Source organism: Armigeres subalbatus, chromosome 1 (assembly GCF_024139115.2).
Source record: "Armigeres subalbatus isolate Guangzhou_Male chromosome 1, GZ_Asu_2, whole genome shotgun sequence".
Taxonomy (NCBI): domain Eukaryota; kingdom Metazoa; phylum Arthropoda; class Insecta; order Diptera; family Culicidae; genus Armigeres; species Armigeres subalbatus.
Genome location: NC_085139.1, coordinates 299,868,415 through 299,886,141, shown reverse-complemented (window position 1 = coordinate 299,886,141; position 17,727 = coordinate 299,868,415). Strand labels below are relative to the sequence as shown.

Below are 17,727 nucleotides of genomic sequence, written 5' to 3'. Positions count from 1 at the left end.
AATGTTGATTTGTGCAATCTGTTGGCACTCCCACGCAAGCCAACAACACCAACAGGTAGCCGAAGCTTCCCCTCATCTGTTTATGGTGATGATTTGCGTCGGAGCGCTATCAGATCGGGGGCCCTCCTTAGCCGTGCGGTAAGATGCGCGGCTACAAAGCAAGACCATGCTGAGGGTGGCTGGGTTCGATTCCCGGTGCCGGTCTAGACAATTTTCGGATTGGAAATTGTCTCGACTTCCCTGGGCATAAAAGTATCATCGTGTTAGCCTGATATACGAATGCAGAAATAATAACTTGGCTTAAAAACCTCGCAGTTAATAACTGTGGAAGTGCTTAATGAACACTAAGCTGCGAGGCGGCAATGTCCCAGTGGGGGATGAAATGCCAATGAAGAAGGCTATCAGATCGGACAAATCGACGTTTGAATCTTTGTTTACAAAATCACATACGTCCTTTTGAATAAATACCCGAGATATAGTTTATTACCTCTATTGTTTCACCAAACAGACAGATTTTACGATTTCAGAAGTGGGAGTAAATTTTACTATTATCGCAACCACTCCTGCGCAAAGGTCTTCAACATAAACGTGCAACATCTTACAATTCTGTATAAAATCTGGTTATACTTATACATATTCTGCAAAACTTTAATACAAAAAAATGTATGCTTCCTGTATTAAAATTATACAGAATTGTGAGATATAATACAATGAGTGAGTTTAATTGAAATCTGCCATCCACTCGTTAGGTGTGATAGTACTTAATACTGTATATGTACGGTATCAACGGTATCCAGGATGTCTACTTTATTCGACTTGAGCATGCCACGACTCGTGTTTTTGTGTGAATGCATCCGAATGTTGAAATAAATTGAGTTCTTCAAATCCCACAAGGGCTTACCTTAGCCGTGCGGTAAGATGCGCAGCCACAAAGCAATACCATGTTTAAGGTGGCTGGGTTCGATTCCCGGTCCGGTATATATAGGAAATTTTCGAGTTGGAAATTTTCTCGACTTCCCTGGGCATTAAAGTATCATCGTATTAGCCGCATGATATACGAATACAACAAAATAGTTATTTGACCTCGCAGCATTTGATAAATAACCTCGCAGTTAATAACTGGAAGTGCTGAATGAATACTAAACTGGAAGGCGACAATGTTCCAGTGGGGGATGTAATGCCAATAAGAAGAAGAAGAAATCTTACATACCCTACGACCAGCAACAGTTTACAGTAGCCGTTCGATAACTGCAAAATGTTTACTTTGCAGTTAACGAATGCCGTTCGATAACTGCAACGCATTCTAGACGTCAAATGGTTGTCAATCGACGTCAGATGCAATAAAAGTGCATCTAAATGTGCAGCGCAATGCAGCGGTCATTGAGGCTGACATTAGTTTGAAGTATAGCGGTCCGATAACTGCAAAACTGCTGCAACTATCGAATTGCAGTTAAAAAGCATTGCAGTTAAATGACTTGCAGTTATCGAACGTCTACTGTATTATAATCAAGCGACCTTGACAATAAAAAAAGTAATTTGGCTTGATACTAAACGTCTCCGGTCGAGAGAAACCGGTTCTACCTACTTCGGAAGATGTTTTATGAACCAATCAAAGCATTACTGAAATCGATAAATCGAGCAAAGCCCCCTTTTTATACCTAGCAATTCATAACACGTTTTCTTCAACTGTGTTGTTTATACGGAAGTAACGGATGTGGGCGCACTTACGGTACCTATTCGTGAGATATTATTTCACGTGTGTCTCTATAGTCTCGATCCACGAAACGATGACTCATCGACCGATCGTGGTGGTCATAAGAGTCAAGCACGGTGGAACGAAATTGTCCTTCAATTTATGCAACCGGATACATCTGATTGCAGCTCGCATCATCTCGCTCGCCGTTCCCCGTTGCGCTCTTGTTGTTTGGAATGGCATACGAAAGGCGGTGGTGACACATTCTCCGTCGATCGGAAACCTACTTTCAAAATATTGCAATGCAAATTAAAAAAGAAAATTGTGCTCCATTCAAAACCGATCACTCCGGCGGCAACATAATCTCCCTTCTAGGCAAATTAGATCGTGACTAAGGTTTCTCGCACAACCATTAGTGGATACCTTGCTCGAGTCAATAAGAGGCGCCACCCATCAACGTCACGTTGATCCCTGTCGTGTGGGATTTTTCTGCGACATTCTGATCAACGCCCGGAGGTAGGTTGATGATTAATCCAGCTAAATCGTATTTCGAAGCAAAGTACAAAGTCGACCCACGTGCTGAGATGTGTGCCAACAACCTCTCAAGCAATACATCGCGAAAAAGGTGTTCCTCGGATAGTTACATATAGCAGGCCATGGCAGTGCAGCAATGCAACATCATTATACGATTGGCATGCGAAGAATTTCCACTGAAGAAACTCCACTGGATGTGGAAGTGCCGCTCGACCGGTTGCTGGGATGATGACTCATTTTGCGCAACCTTCTTCGATGTCCAAAAATGAAGATACCGATAAAAACAACAACAGGAGTCGTGTTATTAGCTATGCAATGAAGTATAGGTAGGCACGCTTTATTTGTGCGATTCAACGTAGGGTATTTGCCGGGGCGCTTGCTTGCAGATTCCAGTCAAGGTAACGTTGGCGGTCGAACGCCTGTTGACTTGATAATAACTTACTGCTGGCTGGCTCACTACATATAATCTGGTCGTTCAATCAACGCTATTCAAACTGTTACGAGTGAGAACTCGAGTGCTATATTGGCGCTAAATGTGTGGTACCGATGCTAAGTAAAGCTGCGAAAATTATCACGGCGACAGTACGTTTTAATCAAGCGAGACTTATTGAGTTAGCACATCTCGTGATTACGTTGTCGTTATTTTCGCTAAGCACACCTCTGTCCTGTGGATATCTCTCTTAGCGGTTGATTGTAGAATAGTGTTTTTGCTTCAATACTGCTTCTGTTTGTTTCTGTTTCTGAATAATTCTACTATTTATTTATCAACCACAACCGCTGTCCGCTCGTCGGTCATTGCAACGTGGGATTAACAAGCTTATTAAAATTGAAAGCACGCCGGTTCTGTCTAGTTGCTTTGTGATATTGCGCCGCTCTTGATTTACAAAACAGCATAATGGATAATGGCGTAATGGTATAAGGAGGGAGAGACGTGTCTAACTGTGCTTCCGCTATTCTATAAGTGAACTCACGGCTCAAGTTGAAATTATTTATAAGCGACATTAAATGCCTTTGTTTGTATTACTTCATTGGTTTCGTAGATGATCAAATCAAGGATTAGAATTCACCTCTCCGTAAAGTAATTGCAGAAGTTCACAGTAGCTTTTGACGCAGTTCAATGTCCAATTTCATCTATGACAGTCCCGTCTTTGCTGGATTTCCTATTCATTCAAACTATATAAGCGAGAACAAATATGCGATTGTGAGCAGATTAGTAATTGGCAGAAGATTAGGCGAAAGTATTTCAGTTTTGTCACCATCAATCTATACATTTATTTATTTACTCACAAAAACCGGAGTGGTTTGTGCAGTACATAAGAATGTTCTCCCGTGCGACATTCTGGCTATGGTTCTCCCAACAGGCACGAGCACCGTTCAGGTCTCGTGTCCGTAGAAGACTACCAGTCTAATGAGCGATTTGTAGATACCGTCGTGCGGGGCTTCTTTTGACTCCGGGGGCTACTTTGGATTCTTGATTTTTTTGAAAAAATTAAACCGAAAAAACACCAAATTTGAAACAGAAAGTGGCCATCCAACTATCAACAAGACACCCGATTGGTGATAATGACACATTTATAGTAATTTTCGTTATAATTCTTGTTTTAAAATGTCTAAAGTAACCCCTGATTTGTCAAAAGAAGCCCCGCACGACGGTAGTCAGTTTGGTATGGCGGCGAATTCAATTCGATCGTCTTGCGGAGTTCAAAATATGTACGACTTCAAGCCTCAAAGCGCCTCCGTATTTCTTTGCTGATATCGTTTTCGGAGGTCACCAGCCCAACTACACGAATTCTTCAACCACCTCGATTTTATCATCACTGATACAAACTCGTGGTGGGTGGCTCACGTTGTCTTCTTTTAAACCTCTTCCTATTATATCCTTTGTTTTTGACGTGTTAATGACTAGTTTGATCCGCTTAGCTTCCCTCTTCAGTCCGATGCATTTTTCTCATAGATGATGTAGGGCAAATTTGATTCGCGGCATTTCTGCCATATTTGGCGTACGGTGAATAAGCAGTCCGTGGTTGGACCATGAATCCCGCCTGTCATTGCCCCACGAACTCTCTTGCAATTAATGGTAGTCAGCGGCACAAAATTTGAGAGAGTATTTACTTATAGGCAGCGTTCAGCCATGATTGCAATTGCGCGGTGATTGCAACAATCCAGCATGTCGCCCGTTTTGTAAAAGGGACACACGACACATTCCACCCTCCCGAATCCTACGGTTCAGTGCCTTTACTATATCCTGATAGATGGGGTCTCTTCTCTTGTACCATTGACGCAAATTTCTGGTGGCTGGGTCTAACAGGTTTAACTTTGAGTTGACCTCGCGTTGGAAACGAAGCCAGTCACCACGGGCGTAGTTTTGACAATTTTGTACACTCTGTTCGGTTGGAGATGAAAGACTAATATTGAACATTACCGGAAGGTGGTCCGATAGGAGTTCGTTAAAAGTGACCGGTTTGTTCATGTCCAGTAGGTTATTGGAGAGTGTCAGATCTAATGTAGATGGCCGACGGCGACCAGCGAGATGGAAAGTGAAGAAATTTGGGAAATGAATTAAGTTGAAGTTGCGACTAGCGCCCAAGAAGTCGAAGAATTCAAGAGTCTTTCTATGAACGGAGTGTTCGTTCCAATTAACGATCTGCAAGTCGGCTACACTAATATTGTAGACATACTTGGCTGTAAGCTCGAATAGAGCAAGAAGTTGTTGCTGCTTTGTTTGTCAGTGGGCAAGAAGGTCAAACATTTCTCTCACCACGACGAGAAATTCTGACATTGAGAATAGATTGCTGTTGTTGATTTGGCCTTGCAGCACATGGGCATAAGAGATCCCCGCCGAGGGAGTAGTTGTAGAACTGCTAGGGCGGTCTTGGCGAGCACGTGGTGGTGTATCAGGTGGGTGGGCAGCGTTTCTGCGCTCGGCTCGCATTTGCGTCAATTTTCCAACATACCTACCCCGCCAAAAATATCTATATAAGATATATGTGTCGCCGTTATAAATTTTTGCAATAGCTTCACCCTAATATAATCGAAATAGAACCACACATAAATTAAATAATTGCTAATTCGAGACCACACATAAAGTTTATTTGGAAATATATTTTTTTAGTAGTTCGCTTGGAGAATGGATATGTGTGCGCTGATATATATCATAAATTAAATCTATGGATTTTTGCCAATAAATATGTGTGGATTTTTAGTAGTGTAGTTCTTGCGAGTTGGGCAGCCGCGAAAGTTTGCAGTATGTTGGCCGCTACAATTGGCACATCTAATCGATTTGCGTTCTTTGGAAGTTGGCACTCAGCTGAAAGATGGTACAATTCCGCATACCATGCCCGAATCGCTGGCAACGATGACGTTGCACAGCATCTGTAGGTCGACGTTCACAGTAGCACCACTTCACGATGACGTTGAAGACTGATCTTACCTTGCTCAGCTCCTATAGTTTAATGGCCTTGCTCGTTCGTGTCGGTCGGACAAATGGATTGTGACTGATTCGTCTATGCGTCCAATTTAGGAAACTCGGGCTCGTTCAGTAGCCGCTAAGTTGCGAGGGCCGACGGAAGTCCTTTGTAGCTTAGTCGGTTAAAGCACCAGTCTAGCGTACTGAGAACTGAGGGTTCGAGTCCCATCGCAGGAAAGGGAAGATCCATAAATTACGTAACGCTAAATTTGGACTTTTTCGACCCGCTTCCCTCCCTATGTCACACTTTTTGTATGAAGCTATTGACAATTTTGTATGGATCGTCACACTTCACTGAACCCCCCTCCCCCCTCTAAGCGTTACGTAATTTGTGGACGTTGCCAAAGTAGTTATCTCCAATACATTTTTCAAATCCATAATATTCCACATAATGTACATATTCACATCTGAGTTTTTAGAACATTGTAAAAAACTCGATTATTGAAGGCCGTGCAAAAAAAGTCAGTTTGTTTACTTTGCAACAGGGTTGCCAGATGGATTTAAGCAGATTGCTAAATATATATTTTTTGTAAATCCAGCTCCAGTGAGTCAATTGAAAGTCGGAATCGTTATCGGACCTGTTCGGATCAAGAAAATCCAAATTCTGGGAAGGTGCGTCGACTGTTTTGTAGCACTACTGCTGCTGGTTCTATTTGCGGCAAAAGAAATCAACTCATATGAGATGGCAGATGTTCTGAATCACCTTCTAACCTAGTCGAATCAAGAAATCATCTATTTTTTATTCTATACATCGCTATCTTACATATTCTTCTTCTTTTTCTTATTGGCATTACATCCCCCACTGGGACATTGCTACCTCACTGCTAAGTTTCCATTCAGCACTTCCACAGTTATTAACCGCGAGATTTCTAAGCCAGGTTTCTGAAGAGACAAATGGTCGAAAAGGACAAAACGTCAAAAGAGACAAAACGTGTAAATGACAAAAAGTCGAAAGGGACAGTGCACAAGGTGCGGGAACGGAGGGCGACGGATACTCAATCTTTATTCTTCGGAGATGGGCAATCAATTTGTATCACTTTGCTTGTAACTCCATCCTGAGTGTTGCCCGGCTATCGCTTTAACCTGTTGCCAGGTTAGATTTCGGTCGACTTATTTTATTTCTTTATTGAGGCTTCGCCGCCATGAGCCTCTGGGTCTGCCTCTACTGCGATGTCTTGCTGTGCCATTGTGCAGCACTCTACACGAAAAGGCCTCGTACTGTGCTTCGATGAGGCCGGTGATTTTCTCAGGAACCCCCTTGCGTCTCAGGGCGCCCCATATATTCTCGTGATTGAGACGATCGAAAGCTTTTTCGTAGTCAATGAATACCAAGTAAAGGAACTCTTGGAATTCGTTGACCTGCTCCAGAATGATGCGGAGCGTAACAATATGGTCCACACAGGATCTTCCGGCACGGAATCCGGCTTGCTGCCGCCGGAGAGTCGCATCGATCTTCTCTTGAATCCGGGCTAGGATAATTTTGCACAGAACTTTGAGAACGGTACACAGCAACATAATGCCTCGCCAGTTATCGCATACAGTCAGGTGACCCTTTTCGGGCACCTTCACTAAGATACCTTGCATCCAGTCGACCGGGAAAGTTGCGGTGTCCCAGATATTACGAAATAAACGATGCAGTAGTTGAGCGAATGTCATGGGGTCAGCTTTGAGCATCTCGGCTGATATGCGGTCGACCCCTGGAGCTTTATTCGATTTCATGCTTTGGATGGCTGTTTGAATATCTAGCAGTGATGGAGCTTCGGTATTGACGCGTGTTATACGTCGTATCCTAGGCAGATCATGGCGAGGTGGTGATGGCCTGGCTGGCACTTGAAAAAGTTGTTCGAAGTGCTCGAACCAGCGTTTCAACTGGTCAGTTGGGTCGATCATTCGCGTCTTTCACAGGCATCGTTGCATTCATCTTCGCCCCGCTTAAGCGTCGTCAGATATCGTAGAGGAGGCGAATGTTCCCGGTTGCGGCGGCTCTCCATCCTTCGTCGGCCAGAGAGTCTGCCCACGCTCGCTTGTCCCGTCGACATGAGCGTTTTACTTCCTTCTCAAGAGCCGCGTATCGTTGACGGGCTAAGACTTTGGCTCCTCTGGTTTTCGATCGCTCTATCGCGGCTTTGGCTTCTCATCGCTCTTCTATCTTCCTCCAGGTCTCATCGGTGGTCCATTGTTTTCTCTGGGTGAGTAGTTCGCCCAGATTGTTCTCGCTGGTGGCGATGAAGGCATTCTTGATGGCGGTCCATTGGTCTTCCACGCTGCCACCTTCCGGAATATCTGCAGCACGTGTCTCCAGTTCTTCAACGAAGGACCGTTTCACTGTGGCATCTTCCAGTCGGCGTGTGTTGAATCGTCGTCCAACTCTTTCCTCCTGCCGACGAATCCGCGCAATGCGCAGGCGTATTTCGCCGATGAGGAGATGATGATCAGACGCGATATCGGCACTACGTTTATTCCGTACATCAAGAAGGCTCCGTTTCCATTTTCGGCTGATGCAGATGTGGTCGATTTGATTTTCTGTAAAGCCGTCACGGGAGACCCACGTGACCTTGTGAACCGGTCGATGAGGGAAGAGCGATCCCCCGATCATCATGTCGTTATTACCACAAAATTCTGCGAACAGCTCTCCGTTTTCGCTCATTTCTCCGAGACCATGGCGTCCCATAATGCGCTCATGGTTCGAGTTGTCGGATCCGATCTTTGCATTGAAGTCGCCCAAACAGATCTTGATATCACCCTTCGGAATTCTATCTACGACGGCATTGAGTTGACTGTAGAAGTTCTCTTTGTCTTGCAGATCGGCAGCATCGGTAAGCGCATAACATTGGATTATAGTAAGGTTTCGGACCCGTGTTCTAAATCTGGCAACGATTATCCTTTCACTTATAGGTTCCCACTTCATAAGCACAAAGTGTGCCTGAGCGCTTAGTAGGAAGCCAACTCCGCGATGCCGGGGAGCGTGTTCACCTCGTAAACTAGAGTATAGCAGAACTTGTCCCGACGGCGTTCTGTGTTCTCCAAAGTTTGACCAACGGACTTCACTCAGTCCCAGGATCTCAAGCTTCATGCGGCGTGCCTCATTGGCAAGTTGTGCCAATTTACCCTGCTGGGCTAGGGTTAAAACGTTCCATGTGTCCGTTAACATTAACAGTCCGGTGTCCACAACATATTACCGGAAGGGTCTGGGAGCGGATCGGACTGATGGAACAAACACTCAATTCCTTATTAGTGCTCCAGGAAGAATTGATGACGTGCAAATAGTTTGTCCGTGTGCAGTCGAACCGGTGTCCAAAACAGATTACCACTGGAGGGATCAGATAATGGATGGGAACGAGGGTACACTATACTATTTACCTGGGTGGGGCCTCGGATGAGCAACCAACGATGGACTGTTGGAGCAGCAGCAGCGACCAACAGTGAGGAATGGTAGTGATACTCCTTCGGTGGTATAAAACGAGACAGGAACGTTTCACTAATATATTTTCGATGTTCAGCGTTTGAATGTTACAATGATAATGAATCTCTCTGCTGACTTAAATTAGTTTATATTTTATTTTCATTTGTTACATTATTTTTACCATTTCAAGTGTTTGGCCACTTGGCCCTTTATCTTTGATTCGGTTCACTAGCAATGGTGAGAATTTAAATGTAATTTATAAAGTTTTTCTAATGTATCAGAATAGCCTTAAGGATGCATTAATTAATTTAGAAAATTTGATAACCTAATTACTATGTACACTAATATTTATACTAATATTTTGATACCCTAAATTGGAACTAGCGTCCTAGTGGTCTAAACCTTTCCTCGTTTCCAAAGCGTTCGCGTAGAGTTTTAATAACGACCAGAAGGTGGACCTCAGAAGTTCGTGTCCTGGGAGGGGTGTTCATGATCATTCTCAGGAACTTGTTTTGAACTCGTTGGAGTTTCAGATGATGAGTTTTTCCGCAGCTCTCCCAGACCGGCATGCCATATTCGATCAAGGGAAGGATGATTTGCTTGTAGTCAGCAAGCTTATTTTTCAGAGACAATGACGACCGACGGTTGATCAAAGTGTACAGTAGTTTCAAAGAAACGTTACACTTCGTCACCGTCTTGTCAACTTGTTGGCGGAAAATAAGCTTGCAGTCGAGGGTCAAGTCAAGGTAGTCGGCATCATTTGCCCATTCGACAGTCGTGTCATTGAAGATGATTTTACAGTCTCCAGGCGGAACATGTTTAGGGGATTTAGAGTGGGGGAAAATGATGAACTAGGTCTTCGCCGCGTTGATACAGATCTTCCAGCTGGTGAGATACTCTGTCAGGGCATCCAGGCCTCCTTGGAGTTTATCCACTAGCGCTCTGATCACTCTACCGTTGTAGACGATGGAGGTGTCATCTGCGAACAGAGACAGAATGCCGCATTCTGGAGGTTCTGGCATGTCGGAGGTGAACAGATTGAAAAGCAGGGGCCAAAGGATACTGTCCTGGGGGACGACTGCGACGATGTTGTGATGAATAGCTTGGATAATCCTGAGAGAAGGCGGATAGGACGATAACTTTTGGGGGAGGAAGGATCCTTCCCAGGCTTACGTGGAATGGGGATGATTTTCGCTGACTTCCAGGACGATGGAAAGTAGCTGAGCCGGAGACAGTAATTAAAGATCAGCGAAAAATGCTCGAAGAACCAGGGGCCTTCATGTTTTTCGATCACTTGATATAGGCCGTCAATTCGCCAGCTGAGATCTCCAACTCCTTCGAGAAGTCGTTGGGAATAAGATGGATGTTGTTAGCATGCTCATTAACGGCTGCTTCGTGTGGACTGACGATGTTCTTTCCAAAGATAGAATGGATCGAGGCTTAGATTTTAGAATTTTTGTTAGCTTCCAGAACGGCTTAGCACAGTCTGGGAGAGCGCGGATCTTATTGGAAAAATCACTATTTCTAAAGTCCACCATTCTGGCCTGGATAATCGATTTGGTCATGCGATTGCACCCAGTACGTTGGTACTGCCTGCGAGTGACATTTCGCAGATGGATCAAATCTTTGGTGAGTAAATCAATTGGGGTTGGGGGCTATTCGCGGGTGGATGGTGGCAAAGATGCTGGAGCTTGAGCCTTGGAAAGTTCATCTCGTTGATTACAGGAACACGGTTGTTCTTCGAATGGTCCTGGTGGAATCCTTCTTCCGGATTTCCAGGAACTCGGTTTGCTTTAGGCAGCCCGATGTTTGTCGCCACAGTTGGCGCACTTGGGATCGGCCACCTCCATTTTGTCGCACTCGTCAGGCGGATGGGGTTCGCCACACTTGTTGCAGCGCGGCTTCATGCGGCAGTTCCTGGTGCCGTGCCCGAAATTGAAGCAGTTGGTGCACTGCGTGACGTCGCGGCGCACTGACCGATATCGCTCCCAGTCAACGACGGTGTAATTTATAACGCCAACCAGCTTCAGGTCCTTCCAGGTAGTGGAGCCGTGCTCCAGATGGATCAGATAAAGCTGGTCGCGATATCTTCTCGCCTTGTCGTGACGAGCGATCTTGTGCACGATTACTGGCTTCAGTCCGTAACTTTCAAGCTCTGCTTTGAGCTCTTCCTCCTTCATGTCGAGGAGTTCTTGAAGCAAAGCCTTGAGCGGCTTCGTGCCGGGGTGGTCATGAGTGTAGTACTCATACTTGTGGACCTCGAGGAACTCCACGACGGATTGATGATGGTCCTTGTTTGCCGGCATTTACATTTCCTTAGCGATCAGCTGGCGAATTATTGGGCGTAAATCCGGCGGATCGCCCTTCACAAACACGGGCGGGCACTTCTCCTTCTGCTCTGGTTGCACCTGCGGCAGTTGCGATTGCTGCTTCTTCCTCTTTTTCGGCGGATTTTCAGCGTCATCAAGCGGCAACGGCGAGAACACGTTGCTCTGTAAAAGCTGCTTGGAGGGGTTACCCGCGGTTATTGGCCATCGAGTCTCCCATGACGGGTTCGGGAGAAAATAACGCCAACGCGACGAAGCGAAAACAGCGAACGAACGAGAAAAAACACTTGAAAAAAAAAAGAAAAATGCGCGAGCGAAAAACTCGTCCGTTCGTGCTACTGTCTCGAACTGGAATGGGAGCTACTTTGACTGCCAGGTCGAAGTAACCTAGATATTAGTCACGCGAACAGGAGCGACATTACAATCTTATTCTCAACCGGATTAACGGTTTGAATCGGAACGATAAAATAATCCGTAGTTATTAGTTGGTATAAACAACTGGTAGTCACCCTTAGTGACCAACGATTGCTTGATCCGCAACACAAATGCTACTGATGGCTTACTACGATCTAAAAAAACTACGAACTAACATACATCTATTATTCCAACAGGCACAAAAACACCGCTAGGTAGATTAATTAGTTTTTTTTGTCTACAGATAGCTTTACTATCCGCGTTAATTCATTGCATACAGCAAAGGAGAACACGTAAAAGCACGCAATGATGCAAATCGCGAGTCAAATCAAGAACGATTCAGGAGACCATGAGTCTGATGGGATTTGTCTCGTGCTTGATTTGAATCGCGTAAGAGATTCGATAATTTGTATGCTGTTCCTAAATAGATAATCCTGATATAGAATCGACTCATTCAAATCTATCCCGAATTCTCCATCACTTTCAACAATGCTCTAGCTACCTGCTGAATACAATTTACAAAACAAATTCTTCATTACTAAAGCGTTAATTTCCTTTTTCTTCTCACTTTTTGCAACAATGAAACTCGAACAAGTGATATTGTTACTGGTACCATACTTAAGTAGGATTACTACATTACTAAATAGAATTACATTTGGATTAATTGCTCTAGCGTAGTGCCTCATTGCAAGGTGAACCCACCTGGAAATACCCTCCCCATTTCAACTGTTTAATTGTTTATGAATCGACACAATCGTCCCGCAGACAATGTGAACCAAATGCGTGTTAGTCATTCAACTATTAGCTAATCCTCAACTAATCCCCAAACGTTTTGTTCTTCTCCGCTTTGTTTTCCAGATCCCACTGGAGCTCGCCCTGCAGTTGGGCAATATCAGTACCAGCGACGACGTGTTCAATCAGGGACTGGTCGAGGAGGACTCCATCGATCATCGTATCTTCAGTAATGGTGAGCGGCCCTTAGAATTTCTTTCACAGACATTGAATCCATTGCATCGAAAAATATACATTAAAATATATTTACAAAATATATTAACATTAAACAAATTGATACTGAAACGAATGCGCTATGGCGCTATCCAGGTAGAAACCAATCAGAACCGCAACGGTTTTCGTACGGTTGTCGTTCCGGTGCCAAGCTTTCGGTGTTTGGCAGCAGAAGCACCACCAGGGCTTCCTCCGTCGGGGTGCGTCTTGCGAGGCCACGTTTGTAGGTTGTTGTTGTTGTTGTTGCCCCCGCCATTAGTAGAACTGCTTCCGTTGGGCTCATCGGCGGCTATGGTGAAATTCATGATCGCCCGCGATCGTCGAGGTGAGGTTCGAAATCCAACCGGTGGAATACGGCGTTGTCGATGGGGGGTTCCTGGTGGTTCCAGAGGGGTCTGAGGGGGCGTTATTTCTCCGGGTGGCGGAGATGGCGCCGGCGGAGGGGTGTCCGGTAGGGGACGCGCTTCCGGAGAAGCACCGCTAGCCGATGCCGGCGGGTTGTTGGCCGGGGAGGAAGGTTCCGCCCAATCGGAATCGATGGCATCGGAAAACAAGTTGCGTCGCACTTTACTGGAACGTGTCGTCAGGTCTTCGTAGATGATGAGAGCGAACTGCGGTTCGGTGGTCTGTAGGTGATATCGGTAGGAGAGTTTGAGTTTGGTTCGCTTGAGGGTGGGATCGACGGAATCGGGGTTTGTGGCGCTCGATGAGTTTGCGTCGTCTGATGGAGAGGTTTCTTCTCGGGGAATGTGATGAGAGGTACGGGTGCCACGGTGCTTTGATTCATAGCACGTTCGTACGGTGCCAATCGCTTCCAGGTACTGTAGCTCGGAATAGATGTTTTGTCGGGGTTCGCTTGGCGGTGCGGGACTTTCTGGCGTGAGATGAGGCGGTGATGTGTCTTCTTCATCACTGGAGGAAAGTGGAAGGAACTGGCGGCCTGCGGTCAGGGGAGGCGGCTCCGTTGCGATCGAATGTAGTCGAGGGGGCGTCTCAAAGCTCAGATTCATGTTCGGGGAGGAAGGTTCTTTGTAGGATTTGGTTATCGCCGAATGGGAAGAATCATCTTCTGTGGATGGTGTGATCAAGTTTTCCAGCGGTGTGCACATACTGTGACAAAAGAAAAGAAAAAACAAAATAATAGAAATAGCAGAAATGGTTACTCTACTTGGTGCTAAAGCGCCATGCGTTCAAAATCTCCTAATGTTTTCCTTTTCTCTGTTTAAAATCTCCCTAAAATATTAAGAGATTTTTCCACGAAATTTTATATATTGCAATTAAATTTATACGATGTTCAATCATTTAATTAATAGAAAACAATTGTCAAACCATGAATGGCCCATCTAGAATTGCTTTGCCAACTGAGATATTTAGGAGTTATGTATTTGTTCCCTAAATTCGACCGTGGGCCATCGTCACATCGAGTAGAATAGCTGTTTAAGAGTTGGTCTTGGAAGTGCTCAAGCTCGAACTACTTACGTAGATATGTGCGTATCCCGTTCTTCGAAGGGCTGCACCAGATCGGCATTTTCGAATTTTTGCACCATCCCGTCCTGTTGCTTGTGCCGCATAAATTTGACGATTCGCGATTTCCCCTTTACGGTGACTCCCGTCCACTCCAGGATGGCATTCGACGCCAGGTGGCCATCCAATTGGTGGATTCCGTCCGCACACAGCTTCAGGAACTGGAGTAGAACTTCGCGAGGGCCACTCATCTGAAATGTTGGATCAATAAATATAAAAAAATTAAATATTTAATAAGTGCAAAAATTGTTTACGATTTTTTATTATTCTAATTTCAGGATATGGTGAACGATCTGGCGGGGAAGTGCCTAAGCCAGCCGGATGCAACACGCAGGCAACGATCGTGAGTCTTCGACCGGAGAACAACACCGATCCTCGTCTAATCTACAGTCCCTCATGTACTCGAGTGGATCGCTGCAGCGGGTGCTGCGTATCGAAACGTCTGTCCTGTCAACCAACGTCAACTCGACTGAGGTCCTTCTCGGTATGTTCTTGAATGTTTCAACCAGTTTCTTCATCTCACACACTAACATTCTTTTAGGTCAACGTCCTCGAATACGTATCCGGCACCAAGACCCGTTTCAAGAACCGCGATCTGGCTGTGATCGAGGAGCACGTGGGCTGCGCTTGTCAGTGCCGTGTCAAGGAAGAACACTGCACTGCCCTGCAGAAGTACAACGCCCGCAACTGTCGGTGCGAGTGCAAGAACTTGGACGATCGATCCAAGTGTCTGCAGCAGAATGAACTCAAGCAGTGGAACCCGGAAACGTGTCTGTGCGAATGTCTGGATCCGACGGACTGTACCAGCGGGTCATACTACGATCACAACTTCTGCAAGTGCCTACAGGTAAAGATCGCAGCCAAAACTTAGTCGGGATTCTGGTGGAACTTGACGAACGGATGTGATTGATTGATCTAGTCTATGCTCCCTCCCTTTAACCGGGTGGGACACCCCTTCAGGGGACTGGGACACCGAAGGTGAACCTCCATCAAACTAACCGGACGATTTCGTTTTTGTTCTCTTCTCTCCCCCATGTTTTTTTTTCAACCTTGCAGTACGACTTCTACAGCATACATTAACACAACATGCACGCCAAAAGAAACCCAATCGAACGCATTACTTTTATTCTCATCACTGTTTAGTAGAGTAGTTAGTTAGACACTTAATTCCTAAGAAAGAGAGCATACAACTCTTACTATTTAAGACAATCAATGTGCCAAATCAATACATTAATGCGAAACGAATCGCTCGTGCTCGAAGCGAGTGACTGAGACTGGAATTTATTCAGAAGAAATCCTAAACCTTCATAACTTCGGTTTGCGCATTAAACATAAAATAACCGGAACGGCATCGGGTGCGTGTTGTTTGCTGTGTATGTTAGTCATGTTCGTCCGGCCAGGTTTTGAGTACGATATAGGGAGGTCGCATCGCTACAATTGGTTTTAATAGGGGTTGCGTCGGCACGCGTTGGGTTCCTATTCCGTGAGTATATTGATTATCATCATTCATTGGCAGTGGACGTCTTTTTCTTCTCCTATGCTTTATGTGGCTTTATATGTGTGTAATAATCGTGTCCCTGTCTTCTTTCTAATTAGTATGTGCTTCTAACTCAAAATTATCTCGGTGACTAATCATATAGTAGGAAAATCCTCCTTTATTTAATGGAGGGGGCTCTCGCCGCGGGACTAATGATTTATTCAGTTAAGTGCGGTGATTTTGTGCTAAACGTGCTGGGAATATTTCGCTTTCGCACGTCTTAGTCTCAAATGCTGATTTTATTGATTTTACAAAAACCAGAGCTTTGCTTCATTTTTGTTGCTTGTTTGTTGAGGTGCCTTCAAAAGATAATAAATATGCATAACTTAGGGATACGCATAAAATATGTCTATTCAGACTACCAGCTTTATAACTTGATAAAGAGCATCTCGATATGAAACGTAGACATCAAGATACTCTTTATTAAGTGATAAAGCAAATATGTAGCCTGAATAGGCTTTAAGTCGTTTACTATTTTATTGATACACGACGACTCATAGTCCGGATCTCGCTAATACGCTAGAAGGAGAATGAACGCTGTTATCAAAAGAAAAGTAAAATCACGGAAAATTTTCCACAGCAAAATATGAGATACAATTCTTCCAATAATTTTAATTATTGGTTGGTTTATTGAATGTTATCAGATCAATGATACGGACACTTAGTGTTACAATCGCAGAGACTTGATTCACCTTTCAAGCTGCGTGCAACGCAATTTCTGTCTTGAGCATTTTTATTTACATTTGTAATTGGACAAATTAGGGAAAAAGTTGTCTAAAAAACCCTTCTTCTTCTTATTGGCATTGCACCTTCTACTGGAAAATTGCTGCTTAGTGTTCATTAAGCACTTCCACAGTCATTAACCGCGAGGTTTCTAAGACAAGTTGCCATTTTTGCATTCGTACATCATGAGGCTAACACGATGATACTTTTATGCCCAGGGAAGTACAATTTCCAAACCGAAAATTTCCTAGACCGGCACCGGGAATCGAACCCAGCCACCCTCAGGATGGTCTTGCCTTAAAGCCACGCATCTTATCGCTCGGATAAGGAGGCACCCTAGATCTGATGATTAACTCAATCTAATATCACAGCATGGAGGGATTCGATGAGAGGTTTTGCTGACATCTGACTGGAGTTCCAAAAACTCCTTGATGTTTTGTTGATGAACCCGTCGATAGTTACTACTCCATTGGCACGGTGTAGTTCTTCAGTTGGGTAAAATGGGTAAAAGTTATGTATCATTTTTAACAACTTATTTTGTTTCACCTGAAGGCGTTTTCGATGGGACTTCGCACAACCACCCCACACAGGTGAGCCATAAACCATAATGGGTCTAAGTATACATTTAACAAGTATTTTGAATGCGGTCGGGTCTGAGCTTGTCGACCAATTGGCAAACAGCGCACACAACCTCACTTGATCAGTACAATTGCTGATGAAGAATGTGTGTAGCCGCCAGACATTCCAAATACTCACGCTCCTCTAATGTGAACATATTGTACTATACACAAGTGGAAGGGCTGGCTTGTCAAATGGAATGTGAGTGACTCGACTATGCGTCCAATTAGGGAATCTCGGATGCGACGGAGGTCCTTCGTAGCTTAGTTGATTAAAGCATCAGTCTAGCTTACTGAGAGTCGTGGGTTCGAGTCCCATCGAAGGGAAAGTGCCATGGTTACCATGTTACCATGGTTACCTCCGATTCATTGTTTAAATCAAAATTTTCCACATATTCACATCTGAGTTTTCAGAACATTGTAAACTAAGTATTTTGTTTTTTTTTTGTGCTCAGCTTAGAGCGACGATTGATGAGCGAGAACA

General features: G+C 44.7%; 2 protein-coding genes across 5 annotated transcripts in view; one reads left to right on the top strand and one right to left on the bottom strand.

Moving 5' to 3' along the window:
• LOC134207806 (uncharacterized) overlaps window positions 1-17,727 on the top strand; it is a 72,763-nt gene that overhangs the window by 35,754 nt on the left and 19,282 nt on the right. For 2 of the 3 annotated variants that reach the window (XM_062683736.1, XM_062683737.1), the window contains exons 3-5: window positions 12,696-12,804; window positions 14,645-14,850; window positions 14,908-15,213. In XM_062683736.1, coding sequence (XP_062539720.1) covers window positions 12,696-12,804; window positions 14,645-14,850; window positions 14,908-15,213 — 621 coding nt within the window. Of the gene's footprint in view, window positions 1-12,695; window positions 12,805-14,644; window positions 14,851-14,907; window positions 15,214-15,422; window positions 15,850-17,727 lie in introns of all 3 variants that reach the window. The other variant, XR_009978426.1, reaches the window with a different exon arrangement.
• Window positions 12,851-17,727, bottom strand: part of LOC134207805 (serine proteinase stubble-like) — a 37,954-nt gene continuing 33,077 nt past the window's right edge. For both annotated transcript variants that reach the window (XM_062683734.1, XM_062683735.1), the window contains exons 2-3: window positions 14,322-14,557; window positions 12,851-13,952 (exon numbers count right to left, since the gene is read on the bottom strand). In XM_062683734.1, the coding sequence (XP_062539718.1) occupies window positions 12,950-13,952; window positions 14,322-14,557 (1,239 nt within the window). In that variant the 3' untranslated portion in view covers window positions 12,851-12,949. The remainder of the gene's footprint in view (window positions 13,953-14,321; window positions 14,558-17,727) is intronic.